The sequence below is a fragment of the Dipodomys merriami genome, unplaced genomic scaffold (assembly GCF_024711535.1).
Source record: "Dipodomys merriami isolate MVZ:Mamm:240054 unplaced genomic scaffold, mDipMer1.0.p SCAF_6, whole genome shotgun sequence".
Taxonomy (NCBI): domain Eukaryota; kingdom Metazoa; phylum Chordata; class Mammalia; order Rodentia; family Heteromyidae; genus Dipodomys; species Dipodomys merriami.
The window spans coordinates 68,574,353-68,593,553 of record NW_027206179.1 but is presented as its reverse complement, the minus strand read 5'-3'; the positions used below and the strand labels follow the sequence as shown (position 1 = coordinate 68,593,553).

Genomic DNA, 19,201 nt, shown 5'->3' with positions numbered 1-19,201 from the left:
TAGCTTTCAATTTTTTATTTTTTGGTTAATGTGAGATAAGGGTCTCATGGACTTTTCTGCCTGGGCTGGCTTTGAACTGTGATCCTCAGATTTCAGCTTCCTGTGTAGACAGGATTATAAATGTGAGCCACCAGCAACAGCAACAGTGAGTTTTTGCTATAATAATGCTGAGTAACAAGTAGCCTCAAATCTCAGCAGGCCACAACCAAAGCCACTTCTACCTTTTTTTATGTATTTCTTCTGAATCTTTTTTTTTTTTTTTAATATCTGCCTGTACTGGGGCTTGAACTTAGGACTTTGAGGTCTTTTTTTTCTCTTGTGGCTAATGCTCTACCACTTGAATCATGTGTTGTTCTTGCTTTGCTTTTTCAGTCAACACTGGTGCTCTATCACTTGAACCATACCTCCACTTCTGGCTTTTTGCTGGTTTGAAATAAGAGTCTCTAAGCCGGGCACCGGTGGCTCACGCTTGTAATCCTAGCTACTCAGGAGGCTAGGATCTGAGGATAGCAGTTCAAAGCCAGCCCAGGCAGGAAAGTTCATGAGACTCTTATCTCCAATAAACCACTAGAAAACTGAAAGTGGTGCTGTGGTTCAAGCGGTAGAACACTCGCCTTGAGCTGAAGAGCACAAGGACAGTGCCCAAGCCCAGAGTTCAAGCCCCATGACCGACAAAAAAAAAAAAGACATAAGAGTCTCATAGACTTTTCTGGCTAGGTTGGCTTTGACCCATGATTCTCTGATCTCAGCCTGAGTGGCTAGGATAACAGATATGAGCCACCAGCACCTGATTTATATATTTCTTCACATAGAAACTTTCCTGGCACTCATAATTTCTGCATGATTGATGGGCTATCTTCGTAAGAGCCAGGAATTTGACTTCATTTGGTTAGCAAGGTCCTGTTTTTCCTAGTGTGGTTAGAGGCCCTCTGATCAGCCAGCCATAAGCAGCAGCTCTGCAGGTAGCCATGGGTAGCCTAGCTACTCAGGAGGCTGAGATCTAAGGATCACAGTTCAAAGCCAACCCAGCCAGGAAAGTTGGGAGATTCTTATATCCAGTGAAACACCAAAAAGCTGCAAGTAGAGGTGTGGCTCAAGTAGTAGAGCTCTAGTCTTGAGCAAAAAAAGCTCAGGGACAAGTCCCTGAGTTCAAGCCCCAAAATTGGTACACACACACACACACACACACACACACACACACACAAGTCACACAGCCCTCTAAACCAAGCCAGACATGCTTATTTCCTCCTTTTTTTTCCCCTCGCTGCCCAATCATGTGCTCATTATTACATAGGCTCAGGACAACAGCAGCAGGCTCCTTTGCTAAGTGTGTGTGTGATTACTGCAATTATCGCTAATGACAGCCCCTTCCTCCGGAATGCCTGGTGTGCTGTCTCATTAGAACCATCCATCCTGCAGGGCAGGGTATTTTGTGTGCATGTGCCTGCATGTTGTGTCCATGCCAGGCTTGGTCAGCTGTGCGGTGGCCTGTCCCCAAGGGTGGCCATCCTTTTGTAACCAACTATGGTGTTCCTATGCTGTAACAAGGCTGAGAATGTGGCACAATGCTCCATTCCCAGAGAGGACTCCTGTGGGTGATGATTTATCAAATTCCCATCAAAGATTTTGCTCCATGTTGAGCAACAGCTCCACTTCCTGTTTTGGTGGTTAATTGGAGATAAGAGTCTCAAGGACCTTCCTGCCTTGGCTGGCTTTGAACTGAAGACTCAGATCTTAGCCATCCCTAGAATTACAGGCGTGAGCAGCACCTAGCTTCTACACATTATTTTAAAACTAAGTATTAAAAGGGAAGAATGACAGTCTTCCTGTATAACAGTCAATGGGGAGAAAGTCTTAATAAAACGAACGACTCAGGTAATTAGTAGCAGAATAATTATATTGTTAGAAAATCTTGTCATCCCTAATGAAATGGTGGAGCTCAACAGTAATTACTAGTGACTCTTAGAAACTGTTAGGAGCAAAGGGGAGAGACAAGAAGTCTGTGACCAGAACAGAAGGTAGATTCTTTGTAGACTCCAGGAAAAAAAATTCAGACTGAAAAATTTGTTTTTAAGTCAAAGGGAGAAAATTGTGCATAGGGTGCATATTAGATCAGAGATATTATGGATATAATTTGGTTCAGTGTGGCAACGTTATGTTTTTTTTTTCTTTTTTCTTTATGCCTGACCTGGGGCTTGAACTCAGGGCCTAGGTACTGTCCTCGAGCTTTTTTTGCTCAAGCTTAGTGCTCTACCACTTGAGCCACAGCTCTACTTCTGGCTTTTTGGTGGTTAATGGGAGACAGGAGTCTCATGGACTTTCCTGCCTGCACTGGCTTCAAACAATGATCCTCAGCCTCCTGAGTAGCTAGGATTTACAGGTATAAATCACTGACACCCAGTTATTTTTTTTAATGATTTTATTATCTATTAGGTACATACTAAAGTACACACCCTGGCTGGGGGCAGTGGTTCATTCCTAGGATCCTCGTTACTCAGGAGGCTGAGAAACCAAGATGGAAGACAAATCTGAGAGAACTCATCTCAATTAAACTGGTGAACATACGACTTTCCTGCTTGGGTTGTTTTTCGAACCACCATCCTCAAATCTCAACCTCCTGAGTAGCTAGGAGATTCATCTCCAATTAACCACTAAAAAGCCAGAAGTGGAGCTGTGGCTTAAGTGGTAGAGTGCTAGCTTTGAGCAAAAAAGCTCACTAGCAGATCCCAGGTCCTGCCCTAGAACTGGCACCAAAAATTAAAAAAAATAAAATAAAACAACCCCCCCCAACAAATATAATTGAACAAATATACTGTAAGAAAATGTCTTTAAAGCTTATGAGCTTCTTTCTTTCTGAAATTGTTCATTTTGTATTTTCAGACTGATGGATTATGGGTATATAGGACAGCAGAAGGCAGAGCAAGGCTAAGGAAGGGCTATGTATGGTTGCTTTCTCTCCATACCTCATCTGTAGGACTCTGGTGAAGATCAGATGAGGGAATAAATAGCATTGCCTTTTAAATCTGGAGGGAACTGCATACATGAAGTATCTGGAGGTTTTTGTCCAGAAATCTCAGCAGGTACAGCCCCATTTCCTATTTAGTGACCACAGGACCTTGGTATACATACACAGCACCCCCCAGACTCTTTCTTCTTCATTTTGATCACCAGTATAAGCCTGCTCCTTCTAGATATTAAGAGAGTAAATGACAGGGAGTAGGAGAAGCTATGTACATAAGAAAGCTCTTCTCAAATGTAAGATGGGACCCTTCCTTGTTAGATAGATTTCTTTTTTCCCCCCTCAGTTGGCCCTCTTCCTTGCCTTACTGTGTCCCTAGGGCAGGAAGGAGAATTATGAAGGTTTCATGGGCTTTTTCAACTCTGTCTCAGACTTTTTCTCTGCTCATCTGCTGATGAAGCAGATGAGCCAGATTCCTGTCCATGGCAACTGGCCACAGAATCGCCATGACTACCATCAGGCCTCTGGAATGAATGTACGGCCCCCTATGTGAGCACAGAGAGAGGGTGTGACAGAGCGCTCTGCCTTCCTGACAGCCATTTTGGGGAGGAAACAGATGACTGATAAAATATTTCTGAAATAGTGATTCTGCCAATTGTGATCTAAAATAATATTTATGGAATATTCCAGGCTTTCAGTGAAAAGGGAGAGATGAGGGTCATAAATACACCATGGAAGCTCATTAGACGCCACGGTCCTGTGTCATAGCAAATGGGTCTGCAGCTCTGGGCTCCATTCATCACACCAACCCATGACTGTCTGGAGTACTAGAGTCCCTTTTGTGGGAGCCCACAAAAAGAGGACATTTATAACTCAGAAGTACAGAAGTCCGGTTAGGCCGCCAATATGTGGGGAAAGTGCTGGTGCCTGAAAATTTACAAAATGGTTTTGAGATGCTCCTCAACTATATGCCATGGGTTAAAAAGTACTGGAAAAAACACTGGGCGCACCTGTAATCCTAGCCACCTAGCAGGCTGAGATGCAAGGATCGCAGTTTGAAGCCAGCCAGCCAGGAAAGTCCATGAGATATGGTTCAAGGCACCAGGCTTGAATGAAAAAGCTCAGAGACAGAACCCAGGACCTGAGATCAAGCCCTGCACGCGTACACGCGCGCGCGCGCGCGCACACACACACACACACCAGTATTGGGAAAATGTAGTGTAACTTTCTCTTACTAGGCTTTACTGGATGAGCATTCTACCACTTCCCAATCAAGCTTGGAGTCCAAGCCTTTAGTACGTAGACTTTTGCAGACATTCCAGATGCAAAAAATAACAAGGTCTCTCATGACAACCTGTGATGCAAGAGAATGCCTCTCCCCAAGTGGTGACCCCCCACCCCTCCCCCGCACTGGTAACTGCAGAGGGGCTGATCTGATCAGCACCAACCCTAGATTTTTAGAGAAGTGACTGGGCCCGCCTGGATTTGGGGATCAGGGTGAGGGGGTCAGATGTACCAACATTGCATGGGGGTCTTTGCCATAGTGCTTGACTTCTCTGACTGTGTGTCTTTCCCAGTTTACAAGGGCACACATGGATCCCAGGCATATCTGGGTCCCCAGCATAGAGCCAAGAGGCCAGGACTCCCACAGAGCTGCCTCAATTTCCCACACATTTTGGAACTAGTAATGATTAATTACAGAGATGCCTTCAAAGGAAATGTATCCACACCACACTTGGGAGATGACTATTTATTTATATATTATTGTGTAATAGAGAATACCTAAGATGATTAATCAAAGACAATGTTCCTAATAAAGACAAAGGTCAGGGGTTGAGGAACCCTGTGTCAGGTCACAAGTATGGTCCTTTTAAGAGAGAGGTAAGCCATCCATTTGCTATTAAAAAGAACACCATGATGTTGGGTGCTGGTAATTCATGCCTATAATCTTAGCTACTTAGGAGGCTGAGATCTGAGGATTACAGTTTAAAAGTCAGCCTGGTCAGGAAAGTCTGTGAGACTTTTTTCTCTAATCATGAAAAAGCTGGAAGTTGAAGTATGGCTTAAGTAGTGTAGCACTAGCTTTGACCACAAAAGCCCATGGACAGTAACTAGGCCCTGAGTTCAAGACTCAGGACTGCACAAAAAAAAAAAAAAAAGGAAAAGAATCAGATAGTTGATATAGCACACTGATGTTGTGATAAATGTGAATGTAAGATGTGGAGAGTGAAAGAAATGGGAGATGGAGAATATAGAACTGTCTGAGCCAAGACTATTCTAGCCGGGCGCCGGTGGCTCACGCCTGTAATCCTAGCTACCCAGGAGGCTGAGATATCTGAGGATCATGGTTCAAAGCCAGCCTGGGCAGGAAAGTCCGTGAGACTCTTATCTCCAATAAACCACTAGAAAACCGGAAGTGGTGCTGTAGCTCAAGCGGTAGAGCACTCGCCTTGAGCTGAAGAGCGCAGGGACAGTGCCCAAGCCCAGAGTTCAAGCCCCACAACCGACCAAAAAAAAAAAAAAACAAACTATTCTAACATTACTGTAAAATTAAAGGCTTAGGGCCAGGCCTAGTGGTTCATGCCTATAATCATAGCTATGTAAGAGACAGAGATAGGGAATCTGGTTTTGAGGCCAGGCCACGTTAAAAAATATATTGAGACTGCATCTCAAAAAAAAAAAAAAATAAGCCAGACATGGTGGTTCATGCCTGTCTTCTAGTTACATGGGAGGCAGAGGTAAAAGGATGGTCCTAGATCAGCCCTTGGCAAAACTTGGAGACTACTTAAAGAATAACAAAACTAAAAAGGCTAGTTACTTAGGAAGCTAAGATCTAAGTATCACCATTCAAAGACAGCACAGGCAGAAAAGTTTGTGAGACTCATTTCCAATTAATCAATAAGAAGCCAGAAGTGGCTCAAGTACTGGATTACCAGCCTTGGACAAAAAGAAAAAAGCCCAGGGACAATACTCAGGCTCTGAGGCCCTAAGTTCAAGCCTCAGGACTGGCACAAACACACACACACAAAAATATTATTACTGGTATTAATTATAATACTCAAAAAAATTTTATAATACCATACAATTATATGTCATAGAATGATGTATATAATATAATACTATTAGTAATCATTATTATTAGTCTTATTATCTAGGGGCTGGGGATGTAGTATTGTGATAGAATACTTGTCTAGATTTGATCCCATATTTCTCTCCCCCCTCCATCTCTCTCTCTCTCTCTCTCTCTCTCTCTCACACACACACACACACACACACATACACACACAATTTAAAAACCTCAGATGAGCAGAAGCCAAAATAATCTTAGATCATTTACAGGGGACTATAGGGAACAGAAAATAGAAAAAAAAAGTCTAAGCCAGATGACACCTGTCACTTGTTCTTTCTAAGAACTACTAAGACAACACAAATTGAATGAAAAATAGATAATGACTTTACCCAACTCTAATTACCTCTGACTCAAGATTTGTGACAGTACCTGCCTCTATGTTCGGAGTCATTAATCACAAAAGATTAACTAGACACTGATTTCATTTAAATTTGGAGTGTCATTTTTGCCCACAGTTGAAGATGTCTCTGACCTGCAAGTCACTGTGTGTGTATATGTACACATGCGCGTGCATGCATGCATGCATGGGTGTGTGTGTGCGTGTGTGTGCGTGCACATGCCAGTAGTGGGGCTTGAACTCAGGGCTTGGGTGCTGTCCTTGAGTTTCTTTTTGCTCAAGACTAGCCCTCTACCACATGAGCTATAGTGTCACTGCTAGCTTTTTTTTGTTGGAAATAAGTGTCTCACAGACTTTCCTGGCCATATTAGCTTTGTACCAAGATCCTCAGCTCTTGAGTAGCTAGGATTGTGGACATGAGCTACCAATGCCTGATTTCCTGTAACTTTTTTGCTCAAACCTGGCATGCTATCACTTGAATCACAGCTCTATTCACAGACTTTCCTGCTTGGTCTAGCTCCAATCTGGGATCTTCAGCTCTCAACCTCTTGCATAGTTAAGATTATAAGCGTGAGCCACTGGTGCCCAGCTCTGCAAGTCACATTTGTATTAACAATAGAATAGAAATGTCCTTGCTATGGAAGAACTATGTTCATGGAAGGGTGATGAGTGGATACAAATTTCTCTCCAGTTCTGATCAGCAGAAAGAATGGTACCCATTAGCAACAGGACTAATCTTACAGATGAGAGCCTGTCTGCTGGGGATTTACAGTTCTAGAGCTTTGACTCCCAGAATACTGACTGGGGAAGACATAGCTGGGCACTGAGGACGACTGCTGTCTTCCCCACAGTAGAAATGACCTTGGCAACGGAGTGGCCTCTTTCCAAATCTGGCTACCATTTGAGTGACAGCTCAGCAGGAAACCCACTGAGCACAATGCAGGCCCTGTACTTCAAGGCCAATTTAGTAACCAACAGAACTTTTTTCCCAGGCCAAGAATGCTGGGCAGTGGCCCTTATTTCCGGCCCCCCTTTGGCTTCACTTCCCATTGTTGTCTTTCCTAATAAGCCAGCATTCACATATACATAGCATGGTCTTGATTGTGTAGTATTTGATTTTCACTTCTCAAGGAAGAAGCCATTTACCAAAGTCTACCATGGCACACAAGACAGAATTATGCACACAGGGAAGGTTACATCGTGTTAAGGATTTAGATTTGGTTCCGTTGCTTCCAGAAAGTCTTTGCAAAGTGCTGTCAGGCAAGGGGGAATTGAAGTCACCTGACTGGCACTGGAAAGGAGGTCAGTGGCTCTGTGATTGCCCTTGTAAATTTTACAGCATGGTATAAAACCGGAACCAAAAGAAAAAAATTCCTGAAAGTCCTGGTCTCCTGAAAGAGTTGCAGCTTTAAAAAAATGATTTTTTTTTCCTTGTATCAGTACTGGAGCTTGAACTCAGTGCCTCACACTCTCACCTGGCTTTTTCACTCAAAGCTGATAACCCTGTCACTTGAGCCATGGCTCCTCTTCTGGCTTTTTGTTAGTTGATTGGAGAGAAGAGCCTCACAGACTTTCCTGCTTGGACTAGCTCTGAACCATAATCCTCAGATTTCAGTTTCTTGAGGAGTTCTAAGTGTGACCACCAGCATCCAGCCAACTAATTTGTTTTCAAGCCATCCCTTAAATAGCACAAAGTGTACTGCACATTTTTTTACCCTTTTACACATTGATGCAACTATTTAATCTAAGGGACTCTTAGATCTTTTTTGACAGTACTGGGGTTTAAATTCAGATCCTTGCACTTGGTAAGCTGGAGCTCTAACTTGAGCCATGCCTCTACCTCAAGCCCAGCATTTTGCTGGTTAATTAGAGATTGGCACTAGTCTTGAGGGGGAAAAAAGCTCAGGGACAGTACCCAAGCCCCAGAACCAGAGGAAAAAAAAAAAAAGATTTGGTACTGGAACCATCGAAGCCATGAAAATATTGTCAATACTAAAGGTAAAGGAGGTGGGGCAAAATATCAGAGTAATCTACCTGCCTTCTAAAACATCTTTCCAAAATGTAAATCTGAAGTATAACTTGGACATGTGCTGTTTCAAATTCTTCAGATGGCTTAAGTTTCCCATCTAGCACCCACAACCAGCAGAATAAAGACCGCAGGATCTAGCTAACATCCATTCCCCACCTTGTCTTACAACTACCATTCCCATCAATGCCCTGGTACCAACAGTGCCCAAAATGCCCATGATTTTCCCAGTTCCTTTTTTTTTTAAATAACTAAACATTTATTTACTTTGCACTAAGACTTTATCTGAGTACATAACTAAATTGTTTCCACCACACCCCATCTTGAAGGGTTAGTTTGTGAATGTTATAAAGTAGATAGGAACCGTTTGAAGGACTGGAACCAACATTAACTAACAATGAACTACTTCCATCTAAATCATCATAAAAATGTTTAAGTAAAAAAAAAAGAAAAAGAAAAAAAAGATACAACGAGGGCCTTCAATAGAAAGATCCTCATTTCATCTAATATATTCGCTCTTGGTTAGACTGTAGCAAAATGGAAATAGCATTACTGTTAATACAAACTCCCACTCTAGCACATTGTACATACCTTGGTTCCAAGCCCATCCCCTGTGCCCTAATGCTTCCAACTCAATTATTTCCCAGCCTGTTGGGCCTGCGGACAAAGGAGTATGTAGATCTTCTCTTTGATATAGTCTTTGTTATAAGACTGGTATGTCTGGGTATCAGCTCGGTAAACAAGGCAACTGAGATCTGCCAGATCGTCGATAAAATCAAACAACTGACTGATATCATACGTGATCGAGGGGCTATTGGGATTCATTCTCTTCAGATGTTCTTCATACATTTGACAAACACCTTCCATGCATTCATTCACAGATTCATAGTCAGCTTTCTGGCCTCTTGGTAGGCTGCACCAGCAAAATGGTGTGAGACATCGCGCTAAACAACACCGCTGCCTCACACAAGCTCCTTCCCAGTTCTTTTGTGCTTATTCATCTCTCCATCCTGTGTCCTCCTTTTTTTTTTAACCTTTGCTGAATTCCTACTGGATCTCTAAAACTCAACCCAACTCCTGTTCTGCCTCTAGAACCTTCCTGACTCCTGTGCTCCTAAAGTGGATGATTATAGGGAAATGTTGCCAGCAGATTACTACTCACACTCTAATTTTCTTGTTTTATGTTCCTATTTCTGTTTTATTAAACTCTCCAGGGCAGGAACTACTAGTCTTATGTATTTACTTTTTCTTTTTCTTTTTGCTGGTCCTGGCTTGAACTCAGGGCCTAGGCACTGTCCCTGAGCTTCTTTGCCGGAAGGTGGCACTCTACCACTTGAGCCACAACACCATTTCCAGCTTTCTCTGAGTAGTTTATTGGAGATAAATGTCTCACAGACTTTTCTGCCCAGACTGGCTTTGACCCATGATCCTCAGATCTCAGCCTCCTGAGTAGCTAGGATTACAGGCACCTGGCCTATTTTTTAATAACATAAACAACATTTGTGCCATAGGTCATTCACTAAATAATCCTTCCTTCCTTCCTGTTAGTGTTATGCTCACCTTTGGTCCTCAGTTCCACCCAGACCTGGGCCCCCCTCTCATCCTGGAGTTCCCTCCATACAGCTGGCCCCTCCCTCTCTTTACCCAGACCCACCTGAACTCCCATCTACCTCACTTCCTGTCTCCCAGACCCTCCTGTTACCTGGATGGTGACATAGGCCATGTGCTTCCTCTTGGGGGAAAATATGGCTCCTCTAATAAACCTTATAATAATCTTTCTCCTATGCCTGCCTGCCTCTGTGTGGTCACCTGGGATGGATGTGTCTGATCCTCTTTCTCTCCCTCCCTCCCTCCCTCCCTTCTTTCTTTCCTTCCTTCCTCCTTCCCTTCCTTCCTTCCTGCCTTCCTCTTTCTGGGCCTATACTGGGGCTTGAAAGGACCTCACACTCATTTGGGTTTTTTGCTCAAAGCTGTTGCTCTACCACTTGAGCAACATCTCCACTTCCAGCTTTTTGCTGGTTAATTGGAGATAAGAGTCTCATGAACTTTTCTGAGCTGGCTTAGAACAGTGATCTTCAGATCTCAACCTCCTGAGTAGCTAAGATTACAGGCATGAGCCTCCAGTGCCTGAGCTATTCATTTTACCTTAAAGACAACATGAACTGGTCAGTTGGTTCATGAACCAGCCACTTTGCTAAGAATTTAATCCATATAGGTCTTAATTGTATGAGAGAATAGAAACCTTGTCAAAATAAAGTACACCTGGAACTGACATGTGGTCAGTCAAAAGGAGGAGAGGAACAGAGGTAGGTATAAATATTCTTTTTAGAGAGAGTAGCTTTCTCTTTTCCTTTTGTATCTTACCCATTAAATATATAGCCCTAGAAGGGCAACTGCTGCAAATTTTATTAGTTCAAATCAAAACCCCCAGAAATTCAAAAATGAAGGCTAAGCTAAAGGATTTGCAGTGGGAAAGGCTTTTTGAATACGTTAACAATGAAAGGTAAGAAATTAGGTCAGACTATGTGCTGTAGCTCACCTCTGTAATCCTAGCTACTCAGATCTCAAGTTGAGATCTGAACATTGTGGTTTGAAACCACCCTGGGCAGGAAAGTCAGGGATACCCTTATAAATTAAAATGGCAGTAGTAGAGGTGTGGCTCAAATGGTAGAGCACCAGCCCTGAGTGAAAAAGCAAAGGGACAGCTCCAGTTCAAGCTCCAGTTTTATTTCTGTGTTGTTTTAAATTGGAAAAAAATCAAGGAAAACAAGCACGAGGTCCTCCCAAAGAGAAAAGCACTTGGCTAGCAGCTGCAGAAAAATAGGAAAACATGCAACACTTTTGAGCATTGCACATTTTCTGAAAGCATTTGGCAAAGTGCCACCTGGCCTGGAACTGTCACCCAAGTACTCCTGGCAGGTGTCTTCAGAGCACAGGAACCTTTTTTGTTTTTTGTGTTTTTTTAAGTTTTTGTCAGTCATGGGGCTTGACCTATGGGCCTGGGTGCTGTCCCTGTGTTCTTCAGTTCAAGGCTAGCACTCTACCACTTGAGCCACAGCACCACTTCTGGTTTTCTGGTAGCTTGTTGGAGACAAGAATCTCAGGGACTTTCCTGCCCAGGCTGGCTTTGAACCGTGATCCTCAAATCTCAGCCTCCTGAGTAGCTAGGATTACAGGCAAGAGCCACCAGTACATGGCTTAAGTTCCTTTTTATTTATTTATTTTGTGTGCCAGTCCTGGGGCCTACTTCAGGGCCTGAGTCCTATCCCTGAGCTTTTTTGCTCAAGGTTAGAACTTTACCACTTGAGCCACAGCTCCACTTCCAACTTTTTTAAATGATTAATTGGAGATAAGAATCTCAGACTTTCTTGCCCAGGATGGTTTCAAAACACGATCCTCAGATCTCAGCCTTCTGTGTAATAGTGATTACAGGTGAACCACCAGCACCCAGCTTTAATATTATTAGTATTTTTTTTATTACTGTTAAGTAGTTGTACCAAGGGGTTTCATTTCAACATGTTAGCTTGTGAGTACAATACATTCCCCCACCCCCCCCATCACTTCAATCTACCTGGCTCCATATTCACATATCTACATTGAATTTTATGACTGCATTCATCCACCCTTCCTTTTTCCAAGCATCTGACCCCCTACCTTGATCTCAACCCCAACCCCACCTTGGCCAACTCATGTTCCAGCTTTCTGGTATTCATTTTGTTAAACTATATGATAGTTTTCAAAGGATACCATTGGATTCCTCTCCTGCTTATACCATATTTTAGTTAATATGTTGATGTATATATATGCATATGACTATATACATTTACATTTATAATTTAGATCTAACCTTTACATATGAAGGAAAACACGTGTCTCCTGTTTCTCTGAGCCTGACTTACTGTATAACATTTTTTCCAGGTCCATATATTTTTCTGCAAATGAACACAGGAGCCTTTAGTAATGCTACTTACCTTCATTGGCAAGCAAAAGAACAGTGAATGGACTCATTTAAGGGAATCCATTGTGCAGAAGATTAATTTGTGCGCTCTCCTCTTTCTTTCTTCCCCTCCTCTCTCTCTCTCTTCCCCTCCTCTCTCTCTGCCCCTCCTTTCTCTCTCTTCCCCTTTCTCTCATTCTTGCTAGTTATTGTTTTCTTGCCTCCTCCCCCTAAGGGCGTGTTCCTGTTCTGATTGGTTAAGGGGTGGATCTGTGTTGTGATTGGTTTTCTCACTTTGGAACTCAAGCATGGATTCTGCCCTAACCTATGATTGGAACACTACTGTGAACCGCACAGAAAGGACTCCTGATTGGATGGATGTCAGGGGTGGGGGCAGTACCCAGCTGAGTGCAGTCCCATCCCTGTTTCCTCCATGAAGAATCTGGGAGCCATCATGGATTTTCCCTGAGCTCACACCTGGGCCTTCTAACATGATGACCTAACACCAGTCTTGCTTAACCCCAAAGCTTAAAATTATCTTACTGAGTAAGTACTCAGGAGGCAGAGATCTGAGGATGGTGGTTCAAAGCCAGTCTGGCAGGAAACTCTCATCTCACATCTTCAATTAACCACTAGAAATATTGTAAAGTGGAGTCATGGCTCAAGTGGCAGAGTGCTATTCTTAAGCAATAAAAGCTCCAGGATAGTGCCCAGAGTCCCTGAGTTCAAAGCCCAGGACTGGCACCAAAAAGAAAAAGATAAGAAGTGCTAATGAAATAGAGAAAGCTCACTGGCCTCCCTTGCTTTATAGTCATTTTGGAATCACTTAGCTAAGCAATGTGTGACCTTCTGACATTTGGGTCATGAAGGCACCTCTGATTTGTGGGTCATGATAAACACGGAGGCCTAACTTGTTTTTCAGGAACTTGGGGGCCACTTTGGTGTATTTCAAATCCGATGAAACCACCAACTCTTCACTTGAGCTACACAGGTGTCTGAGGGAGGGCCTTAAACTCCACCCTTCTTGAACATTAATATACAATTTTTTGAACATTCATCCTGTGAAAAACCATGGACTTGATTACACATGTGCAGGCCCCAATGACCTGCCTTGTCCCCACACCTCAGGTCACACTGTTTCCTTCAACTCTGTCCTCTTCAGATTTGGAGCTTCTACCTCCCCATGTTTGTCTGAGTTGTCAATAAGTGACATTCACACATATCTTAAGTATTCATGTAACTGGGCAAAAAGAAAGCTTTGTATGACCCTTCTCTGGCTGTAGTGAGGACTTTTTTGTGCCTACACTCAAGCAGGACAAAATAAATAAAAGGCAACAACTTTACCCAGCACTGACCATTCACAATGGATCTCATACTTAAATGTTTGTAAAAATCAGCTGCAGAATCTGGTCTGTGGGGCCCACTCCAACATTTCAGATTCCTGTGATTTGGAGTCGGGCTCAAGAATCTACATTTTTAATGTTATGTCCTAAGTGATTCTAACAATTATTGAGGAACCTTCAGGAAAAAAGCACGGAGACTACCGGCTTACCTCCAAGCATCCAATACACTGTCAATCATTTAATATTCATAAAATAGCTTTTATCATTTAACAAACAAGTATTTGCACCAATATCATTAGGTGCCTCAAAAATACCGAACAACTTACCAGGATTGGTGGCTCATGCCTGTAATCCAAACTACTAAGAAGGCTGAGATCTGAGGATTATGGTTTTAAGCCAGTCAGGGCAGAAAAGTCCATGAGACTCTTACCTCTAATTAACCGACAAAAAGCTGGAAGTGAAGTCTGTTACTCTTCTCTATGTAGACAACTAGTATTTATTTATTTGTTTGTTTGTTTTGGGGTCCAGTTGTGGGGCCTGATCTCTGGGCCTGGGTGCTGTCCCTCAGCTCTTCAGCTCAAGGCTAGCACTCTACCTCTTGAGCCACAGTGCCACTTCCGGCTTTTTTCTTTTTTCTTATGTGGTGCTGAGAAATCAAACCCAGGGCCTCATGCATGCAAGGCAAGCACTCTACCACTGAGCCACCTTCCCAGCCCCCAACTAGTATTTATTTACTCCAAATTTTCCAACTTGGAATACTTTCGAAATTCTAAAACTGACCTGCAAAAAGTAAGTTTTTGCTAGCCTGACATCACATTCCTGCTCGGCTTCCCTACCCACCACATAGAATGCTTCTAGGAAAAGTTCCATTTCTATTTTTAAAATCAAAATTCCCTGTTAGTATTATGCTCATCTTTGGTCCTCAGCTCCACCCACACCTGTCCCCCTCCCATTCCTGGAGTTCCCTCCATACAGCTGGCCCCTCCCTCTCTCCGCCCAGACCCACCTGAACTCCCATCTACCTCACTTCCTATCCCCCAGACCCTCCTGCTATCTGGATGGGGGAAATATGGGTCCTGTAATAAACCTTATAATAATCTTTCTCCTGTGCCTGACTGCTTCTGCATGGTCTCCTGGGATGGATGTGTGGGTCTCCTTCATTTCCCAACCCTGCTTCATGCCCAGCTGACTTGTGCCAATCCTTACAGCCAATTTACCTTCTTCCGAGCAGTCCCTTTTCTCTCCATCTTGACATCAGACCTGTCTTTAGAGAGAAGCTCATCCTGAACCTATGTGGCTCAGTGGACGCAGTATTCCATGAAGAGGAAGCATTAATTGTAACAATCAAGTGAGAGGCTGTTGGTTGCATCCTCTCATTCTTTTAGCCCACAAACTACTATGGGATATAGGAATTACTTTTCTATCTACCAGGAGTCATTCATCAACAATCCTTAAGAGAAACGAAATGCTAAAAACTTACACTGTTAATGTAATGCATATGATCATTTGCGAGGCAGGGGGAAAGAAACCCACCACCACTACTTGATTCCCCCCAAAAGAAAAGCATTAGAAATGAAACATGAACATTTAATTGCTTTTAAATAATACATGAAATAATTTACATGCTATACATTCCAAGACACAATGAACACAAATCCAATTTTATAAGACATTGCTTTTTGCCAACATAAACCTTGTAGGTCACTTAGGATGCTGATTTTTCAGTCCACGTGTGGGCATGTAAACACATAAATATATTCTAAAGTTGAAGATTAAGGTAACTGATAAGCTGAATACAAGAAGTCTGCCATGAAGATTCTAAAACACAATGTGACTAGAACCAAGGCACGAAAGCTTCCCTTTGTGGTTATTCCTTTTCTAGGAAATAAGATGTTATTATTTGCTTACTATATTTTATAGCACACAGTTTAAGAAGCAGAATTGTTTCCTTATTACATAAGGTATTATAGAAATGAGCTGAAAAAATAAACAAATTAGAGAAGGTCGCATATAACATTGGCTGCATTCATATGGAAACGCTGTGTATGGTCAAAAAAACAGATATGGGTGGAATAAAGAGTCACTTGAGCAATCTGAGCAGATTTCAGAGTTTCTTGAATTGTACAGCCACAATGCCCAAACTCTTGAGTTGTAAAGTTAGCTGGGTAATACTGCTAATGCCAACTGACTTCTTTACTGTTAATATAAAGATATGGATTAGTAAAGAGTGTGAAAATACCAAGGTGAAATTAAACCCTTCCCAAGCTGCTTTTGTTAAACTAACTAGGCTCTCCTTAGTTTTCCTTCTACATTTAACAGAGAAGAAACAAAAATGTTCCACTTAAAAATTACTGCTTCAAGATTTATGCAACTAAGCAAAATCGGAACTATCTGTACTTCCCTTTTTACTTAAAAGTTTTTCGGCATACCAAAAGCTCAATGTGGGAAGACTACCAATATATTGGGAGATAAAGGGCATTTAAATAAAAATACATGTATGTACTATTCACTGTTTCAGGAACAAAAAGCTTAAGAGCTCTTCATACCTACACCATTATTAAAAGATTAAAGACAACCACAAAATGAGTCAATAGGATGCAGTAATCTATATTTTAAAAATCAGTGTGCTTATATGTGTCAATAATCTAAGCTGTAAATAAACCATCAAGCCAATTACAATCCAACAAAACCTTCCATTTCGTTCCTTTGAATCTGGAAGTGGGGTTAAATAAATGTACAACTTGTGCAACTGTGGATGCCAGAGAACGCAGTGTGTGGCCCCTGAAGTAATGACAGTGTTAATTCTGCACCCACAAAATAAGGCTGCCCAGAAGAGTAACAAAATATCTTCTAGTAGGTTTTCAAACTGAAGGGTAAAGAATACACTGAGAATTTATTTTAAGGCCCTCTTTAGAAATATTTTTCGTGGCACTTCAAAATTCACATCACTAAAAGGCAAAACATGTCACTATTCAGTTACACAGTCACATAATTAGAAGTACATGCCATGACAATAATTTGATAGGGATCATTTTGTCTGGTTTGCTTTCTAAAAGTTAAAATATACTTAGGAAAGCTATTCATGTTTGGCTGTAATTAACACAGAAACCATACAGAAATGTCATCTAGTGTACTGTGCAAATTGCGTTTTGAGGAAACTTGCCAAATAACACTCATTTCTTACAGAACTGATGGTCATTCTCCTTGCTAAAGAGATGTAATCAAACCTGACTTCTTTCTCTCACAACAAGGACAGTTATTATTCTGTCTTCAATTATTTACCTACTGCTAACCCCCAAGGTCATTATTACTTGAATCCCTTTGGCCATTTGCAGAGACCATCTTCACCATCACCTGCCTCTTGCACTGTAGTCAGTGCAGGACTAACAAGTCATTCTTGCCACGCCATACTCTAAGCTGACCACAGTAGGTTCTGACTTGGAAAACTCCTCGGCGTAGTCACTGTAGCGATTATCCGCGGGACTGCTGCCCTCTATGGTTCGAAGTGCATCACTCACAGGCAGCAGAGTCTGCTCTTTAAGACACAGGGAGGTTTTGAGGGGAGGTGATTCAGGATGAACTGAATGTAACAATTCTTTAGGGATGATGTCATCCGTTTGCTTATTTTTTCGTTGCTTGATTTTCTAAAACAAAAATTTGGGGAAAATATAACTACAAATATTATGTGGTCAGTCTAAACTAGGTGAAATAAAACGTATTCTTTTCAAATGTTCTACATATGATGCAAAAATAAATTTCAAAAACTTCATAATGGCTAGTGCACATGACAAGAGAATCATTTAAAATGCTAATCCAGAACTTTTGTAGTGGAAAATAATTATCTATGTTTTTATATTTATCAATCAAGCCGGCCAGACATGACTGTAAAACATCACCAGGCTTTCATATGTGAAAAGGGAATGTATTACACTAAAAGTCTGGCAAGTAAATATTTAAAAGACAGAAATGAACATGATACACTTTCCTAGCAGTGTCAACTACTAGCAATTGCAAGCTTAGCTCCAGGTCTTGCTACCTGGGTTTACAACGGTTTGCTAGCTGAACATGCTACTTAGAACACAAGAGAAGTATTTTTCTTTTTCTTTTTAATAGAATAGTGTTTAGAAGATGACATATATATCCTGTAGCAGGATATCATGCTGTTCCAATCTTTGTACTAATCTGGACAGTCTTCTCTTGTTACCCATATTCTGGGCCTGCTTTTCTTGAACACTCTTACAATTTGCCCACGTTGTTAGCTAAGATCACTAAGGGACATCTGCCCAAGGGGCAGACAAGAGTCATTGTCTTCAGTGTAAAAAGGTGTCCAGAGTTGGATTCTGGTGGCTATTACCTATAATCCTTGCTATTCAGGACACTGAGACCTGAGGATCGCAGTTCAAAGCTAGCCGGGGCAGTAAATCCAAGAGACTCTTACTTCCAATTAATCATCAGAAAACCAGAAGTGGTGCTGTGGCTCAAAGTGATAGAGCAATAGCCTTGAGCAAAAGAACTCATGGACAGTGCCAAATCCCTAAGTTCAAGCCCTATGACTGAGGAGAGAGAGAAAAAAAGAATTGTCCAGGATTTTTTTAAGCATAAAAATTGATAAATTTGACATGAAACTTCATAAAATCAGTATAGAATATATCATGAATCAAGTAGAAGAGAGTAGGCTGGACAGTTGTTTGTAATACACATTCACTAACAGAGAATTGCTATCTGTATATTACGAACTCTTGCAAACCAGTACAAAGCAAATGAACAAAAGTTTGATTAGTCCATTCACAGGAAGGGAATACCAAATGGTCAATAAACATGTTAAAGTCACTGAAATTCATTTGTAGTCATGGAAATCCTAAATATAGTAAATTAAACTAATATTAAAATTATATTAGAGACTTCAGAATACTTACAGATTCTAGATCTTCAATATCTTCCTCTAATTGTTTATTTTGCTCATTCATATTCAGAATTATATTGAATACAGACTGCCTAGGATGCAATGTTCGGTCAAACTGGTGATACATGTTTCTCCAAAACCTTTATCACAAAAAAAGAAGCTTTACTAAAACCTAATTAGACTGAAGTAATAAATTTTAATGTTTTACAATGTCTACAGTTCACTAGCCTGTTGTGTATTTTATGAATAATTGAGAAGAGCTCAAAGATTGCAAATACAATGATAAGGAGAAAAAAACATTATTTACCCTGATTTGATCATTATATAGTGTCACAGTACTAAAATATCACAATGTATCTCACAAATACATTTAATTATATGATAATCAAAAACATTTTTTTAATTTAAAGACTTGGAAATGGTAACTATCTTTTGGTCATTACACATTGTATATATGTATCCAATAATCACACTACACACTATGTATAATTTAAAAGATTCATTAAAATTTTTTTTTTTTTTTGTCGGTCATGGGGCTTGAACTCTGGGCCTGGGCGCTATCCCTC

General features: G+C 41.4%; 1 protein-coding gene and 1 pseudogene across 2 annotated transcripts in view; both read right to left on the bottom strand.

The window, feature by feature from the left end:
- Positions 1-9,066: 9,066 nt before the first annotated feature.
- Positions 9,067-9,721, bottom strand: LOC138813564 (enhancer of rudimentary homolog pseudogene; annotated as a pseudogene).
- A 5,584-nt stretch (positions 9,722-15,305) lies between these two features.
- Positions 15,306-19,201, bottom strand: part of Mtmr6 (myotubularin related protein 6) — a 43,220-nt gene continuing 39,324 nt past the window's right edge. For both annotated transcript variants that reach the window (XM_070003100.1, XM_070003102.1), the window contains 2 exons: positions 18,649-18,775; positions 15,306-17,376 (listed from right to left, as the gene is read on the bottom strand). In XM_070003100.1, coding sequence (XP_069859201.1) covers positions 17,116-17,376; positions 18,649-18,775 — 388 coding nt within the window. In that variant the 3' untranslated portion in view covers positions 15,306-17,115. The remainder of the gene's footprint in view (positions 17,377-18,648; positions 18,776-19,201) is intronic.